At 33.0% G+C, this 6,000-nt stretch overlaps 1 protein-coding gene across 29 annotated transcripts in view; it reads right to left on the bottom strand.

Annotated features, from left to right (window-relative positions):
• Positions 1–283: 283 nt before the first annotated feature.
• Positions 284–6,000, bottom strand: part of LOC114261169 (proteinaceous RNase P 1, chloroplastic/mitochondrial) — a 77,608-nt gene continuing 71,891 nt past the window's right edge. For 9 of the 29 annotated variants that reach the window (XM_082903591.1, XM_082903593.1, XM_082903586.1 and 6 more), the window contains 5 exons: positions 5,225–5,580; positions 4,862–4,904; positions 4,600–4,655; positions 4,319–4,500; positions 2,285–2,465 (listed from right to left, as the gene is read on the bottom strand). In XM_082903591.1, coding sequence (XP_082759717.1) covers positions 2,384–2,465; positions 4,319–4,500; positions 4,600–4,655; positions 4,862–4,904; positions 5,225–5,551 — 690 coding nt within the window. In that variant the 5' untranslated portion in view covers positions 5,552–5,580 and the 3' untranslated portion in view covers positions 2,285–2,383. Of the gene's footprint in view, positions 498–1,115; positions 1,226–2,284; positions 2,599–3,116; positions 4,501–4,599; positions 4,656–4,861; positions 4,905–5,224; positions 5,581–6,000 lie in introns of those variants that run through there. The other 20 variants (XM_082903581.1, XM_082903578.1, XM_082903582.1 and 17 more) reach the window with 8 other exon arrangements.

Genomic DNA, 6,000 nt, shown 5'->3' with positions numbered 1-6,000 from the left:
AGTCAAAACATATCAAATTGGACTAAACTGAACTGGACCGGCCCGAACCAGTTCGGATTATAAATTTTTCGAATTCCTTAACTCACAAGAAAAAGCATATCAAGTATTTGCTTATTTTTGTTGGCAAGTTATGTCTACTGCATTAGCTGACCAAGAAATTATTTATTTTTGTTGTCAAGTTGTAATGCTCCAACTTTTATTAATCGGATAATATTATCAATTTTCATATTAAGGTCCATTTATGAAAATAATAAAATGCAGAAGCAAAACAAAATACATAGGATATTCAAGGTTCCCTCTCGCATAAATACAATGGTACAAGTTTAGTACGGATCATTACAAAATATGCCCTTAGGCTTACATTGAGAATTTCAAAAATGCAATAATTATAATAAAGAGAGTAATAACACATTGGCATTTTCACCAGTGAGTAACAAATCTCGAATCATCAGTAACCTAACTCCTTGAATTCTTGAACGAGACAACAAACTCCACACCTAAACATTGATTTAACGATTGAGATGAGCACAAGGTCCAGTAGGGATTTACAATGATGCAAAATAATGAGATCTATAGATATATGTGATCATGAATACTATTAGGTGATATTTAGATAAGTAACATACTCTTTTATATCCAAAATAAAACATACATAAATATATACTTTCATTTAAAAATAAATAAAAAGAAGAAAATATTCCACTTGATATTTCAAGGAAAAACTTATTTATTATCTTTTCACCTTATCATTAGCAATTTAAATGAAATGCTTCAATATCTCCTTTACTTTAGAAAGAAGTTTTAAACCAATCAATCACACACTCATACTAATCTTTAACCCAAAAACAATAATTTCACAATCAACTTTTATTACAATCAATAAAACACCAATTGTACATACCAACATCTAACATATAGACAAGCGATAGCATTCAATTCATTACAAAATTATCTCAATTACACACTTTCAATCTCCAACACAATTTCACCATAGCACACATATCTACACAATCATGCAACCAAGTGACGAACACAACACAATTAACAACCGGCTTCGTTATGTCATTCCAACACAGTTTACCAAGCACTAATTTGGAAGGAAATCTGGAACTTACCTCAAAGTGCCACACTTTACCGGTGGCTAGCCGAAGGGAAAGCAGAACCTCCATATAGTCCAACAATCCACATGCTTTATTGGGCACAAATCGAAAGGAAAGAGAAACCTCTATTAATACACTACGTTTTACCAGTCACAAGTTGGAAGGAAACGGACCGTCTTTTTAAAACTTTAATCCATCAACTCATCATATACATCATCATTTCGATTTGTAAAATTAAATCAACAGCATGTCACATGTATAACCCATTCTACAACAATCAACATTTCCTAGAATTAGACCAACAATCTTATTATCTCATTCAATTTACCGATTCTGCTAACAACCTTCACAACATGAGCCACTTCTACAACAAACATTTTCTTTCTTTCTCAATTCACAAATATTACATAACTTTAAAATCATGAGATTAACCACTCAACTCATTTAACTACTACAAAATCATAAATACATCACACTTTTTTATGTGTGATGTATGTTATTTAATCACACGTTTCAAGTTTTATCAAAGTGTGATCTTTGGAATCATTTCGATTTGTAAAATTAAATCAACAAAGCATCGCGCGTACAACTCATTCTACAACAATCAACACTTCCTAGAATTAGACCAACAATCTTATTATCTCATGCATTTCATAGTTCAATTTACCAATTCCGCTACCAACCTTCACAACATAAGCCACTTCTATAGCAAACATTTTCTTTCTTCCTCAATTCACAAATATTACATTACTCTAAAATCATGAGATTAACCACTTAACTCATTTAACTACTACAAATTATAAATACATCACACTTTTTTATGGGTGATGTATGCTATTTAATCACACAATTCAAGTTTTGTCAAAGTGTGATCTTTGAGAGTGTAACACGTTTTGAATGTCTTTAAAAGATGATTCCATCACACGTTTTGCGTGTGATAATAATAAATATTTAAATCACATCTTTTAAGTGTGACTAATAACATTTAGATCACAGATTTTAAGTATGATTAATATCTAATAAAACCTGTGATTAATAGTGAGATAAGATCACATATTATATGCATTTCTCATCACAGTTAATGAGTGTGATAAAAAAAAGGGTTCAACATAATCAATATTATTTTTGTACGCGCATTTGAAGAATATATAATACACATATATCATTTGAATCACAACCACATATTGAATGAAATAGCGTCATATATTTCATAAATGAAAATTGAATGTTCAAAAGTATATACAAAGGAATTAATAACAAGTTTTAAACTGTGATTACATGTATTAAAAAATAAAATAAAAAACCCGAAGAACAAAGTTCTTGAATTCTTTGACCATATTTTGCATCTCTCCAAGCAATTTCTGACTTGAAAAATGAAAACACAAATTAATTAAGTGACCGCTAGCACCATATGAATAAATTTACTATTTGCAGAGACTGTTCTAGTCTTAGAAAAGATAAAGTCGGACATTTTCTCATCACACCGACTCTTCATCTCCTGCATCAACAGAAAATGAAGAACCACTTTGACTGTTACTAGTATAAAATGTTTGGATTACCATATAGATATGACATATACATAGAATCAACAAATCCAAAATGAAAATCTTCAGCGCATGGCCAAATATTTTAAAGTCATAAAACCAAAATAAAAGCCAACTATTATTTAAATATAGTAAATAAAAGTCAACTATTTTAAAGTCATAAAACCAAATATACATGGAATCTACAAATCCAAAATGAAATCTTGAAGTAATTGTGTATTCGTCACCAACTAAATAAATAGTTTATTAGCAATTTAAAGAACGAAAGTTATATTATATTTCTATGTTGGATTTCAACTCATTGTTTAAGACGAAATTAATCCATTCAACTCGCACTTCATCAAGTTCGGTTTCTGTGTAAGTCCTTTTTTCATTGAATTGCAAGAGGTTATTTACAAACAATTAGATAATGAAGATGATGTACAAGTATCATGAATATAAATATAATAATAAAAGATGAAATTTATCTCACATTTTGTTTTTTTGGATGCTTTGATCTCTAATGAGGTCTTTCATATATCTCATTACATGAAACCCACATTCCACATTTGTGGGTTGTTGCGGAAAGTACATGAAAAGCATTTTCATTATTATCAGAAACTACATATAAAGTGCTATGATCAAGCTGAACAACCATTACCATAAATATAAGTATGACAAAATTAAAGAAAATGATATTGACTACGTGAACTACTTTCCACACTAGATTGGTCCTCCCCTTTGGCATTTAAAGAAAATGGCATTCAAAGCAAATTATAAGGCAGTTATCTTCAATATACAAAAGCTTTTAAGACCAACTTCATAAATGATCTTTTTGCTTCATCTTAACAACTTAACAAGCTTCATTTCAATCAAGCCAGTGCTGATACGATATAGGATATATAATTTTGATTGCCCTTGATATCTTGCCCTAGACCCACTCCATCTCAGAATATTTAATTATGGAGGACCCTTGAACTAAACAATGATTTCCAACCTACTATTTTTGCTGCTTAGCCCAAAATGATTTCTAAAATCCCAAGGGCTCAGCACTTTCACAACCTAGATTCGGATAAATTGTCATAGAAAATGAAGGCTCTAAACAACAAAATGCATGCCAACAATATTAAAATTAAATACTGATGTGCAACTGAACCTCAATTTAGAACCTCCTATCTTACATGTAATAGGCAGATGATAAACCAACTCATCCTCTTAACAGAGGAATATATTTTAAAATACAAGTAGTGATCTAGTTTAGTTATCTCATGAAACACAAACATCCAAACAAAGTGTAGAACCTTGCTAAAATTGTATAAAAAAAAAAGCATTTTCATTTCTTCATAAAGACAATTAAAATGAAGATTGATAATCTTTTAAAGCGAGAACAAGCACTTGCCTCTTGGCATCCCAAACTTGAAAAGGAACATCCAATGAGTCAATGAAATTAAGGGAAATGAAGTATTTTTTTCTAAGATGGTTCTGAATTACGACAATCTTAGATGATTATGTTGGGAAACATGACTGCTGAAACTAATAGTGTTTTGTGATAGTATTTGTTCACTGTATCACAGATAACAAGGCAAGCATGATGCATCTCACAGAAAGGGAAACATAAAGATAGGTATCAGCATTACATTCATATATCAACATTACATATACAAAACAAAAATATTGTAAGGAAAGAGATCTTACCAATCATCATTTGAACCGGCAGGAGTAGCATAAAGTGCACCAGACCTTTTCCAATTCTCTAACAGCTTCTTGTTGTTATGACTCTGCGCTGGACCACCAGTAACATGACTTTTATGCAAAACAAGAAGTAGTAATCTCTTTGACGGCCTCATTTGATGTAACTGATTTACAATAGAATTAAGCTACAACCAAAAGAAATTATTAAGAACCATATCCATGCGATTCTAACTTTGAGGAAGAGATATATTACTGTTAAAGCTTATGATCAGCAACCCTCTTACCTGGGAAAAGTTGAAATTATGCCTATTAACAAGCCCCACATTTGCACCATCTATAACTGCATCAAATGGATCATGTCACTGAAGCCACTCCTGAATGAGTGCACCTTCTAAGTTAGTCAGAATGCCATTCTTTTTACGTATTAATCGCTTGAACCATACACAAGCAGCAAATATGGGCCTTTATCACATTGAATACATTTTCAACAATACAATTACAAGTACATTGATCATTTTCAAACAAGTCTCTCAGGCCTAGCAGTACCTTGGCAGCCATTAGTAGCAGACTGCTGTCTCAAACCCCACCCCTGCCAAAAAGAGTATATCGACATTTGATAAAATATTCATGTGATAAAGTAACAGAGATATGGAGTAATGCAGTCTACCAACATGTCCACTACTAGACATAAATCATTAAGATATTTATGGACAACAAGATGACAATCTAGTTATTCAAATTCCAAATTTGGAAGTAACATAAAGAAACAAGATAAAAATTATTGACAGCATTGTCCACTAATGTGTAAGAATCAACTATAGGAATCAATTCCAAAATAATATACATCTCAAGTAACTCCATGCGTTGAATTGCGGTATTAATCAATGAAGCATAAAGATAATGTCATACCTGAAACTGCATAAAATCAGCCTCAACCTCTCTTTGGCGTACCAAATTGGTCAATGAAGCAGTGAAGTTTTCAGTCTCTTTAGGATCAATATCAATGCTAACAAGCTTCTCTCCACACGATAGGCACACACCCATTTCATCCATTTGCATCCTCGTAACTCTCCAATTCCCATTTCCGAGCCACCCTTGTCCATGCCACCCCCTCCTCCCACATCCCAATTCACCTCCCCAAACCTCTGCATCCCTTTCAGACTCAAACCAACGCTCCACAACCCCAGCAGTCTCTTCCGTGACCTGCCTCACCGTGACACGCAACCGGTGCAACATTTCATAAACTCTATCAGCCTTTTAAAACTCTGGTTGGCACACAATTAACTCAGTACTGGCCTATGCATGATGATGGAATAATATGTATAGTTTAATAAAACTAACAATTCAAGTCCAAGCACTTTGATGCCACATTGCATTGGATCGCCATACAATCACCAAAAAAACAAAAAAAATTGATACCCCTCATAAAGCACCCAAAACCCTTGTTAATCACCGTTTGTGGCCCACATGCTAACCAATAAGAGATTTCATATCAATATAGATAACTTAGGCAAATTCCCAGCAAAAGAGTCAACGCCCCACGATGGACTATTTTCAAGTTTAGGTACGAGAAAAGTGCCGTTTCGGACCTAGTTTTCAAACCAGGAGTCCCGTGCTAGTTCCGTAAGTTTTCACAACTTACATTGGTCCCTCCCGGGATGTTTGACGTGTTCCCCCGAGCCTTC

Source organism: Camellia sinensis, chromosome 13, assembly GCF_055761805.1.
Source record: "Camellia sinensis isolate YWXY chromosome 13, ASM5576180v1, whole genome shotgun sequence".
Taxonomy (NCBI): Eukaryota; Viridiplantae; Streptophyta; class Magnoliopsida; order Ericales; family Theaceae; genus Camellia; species Camellia sinensis.
This window is presented reverse-complemented; position numbering and strand designations above follow the sequence as displayed.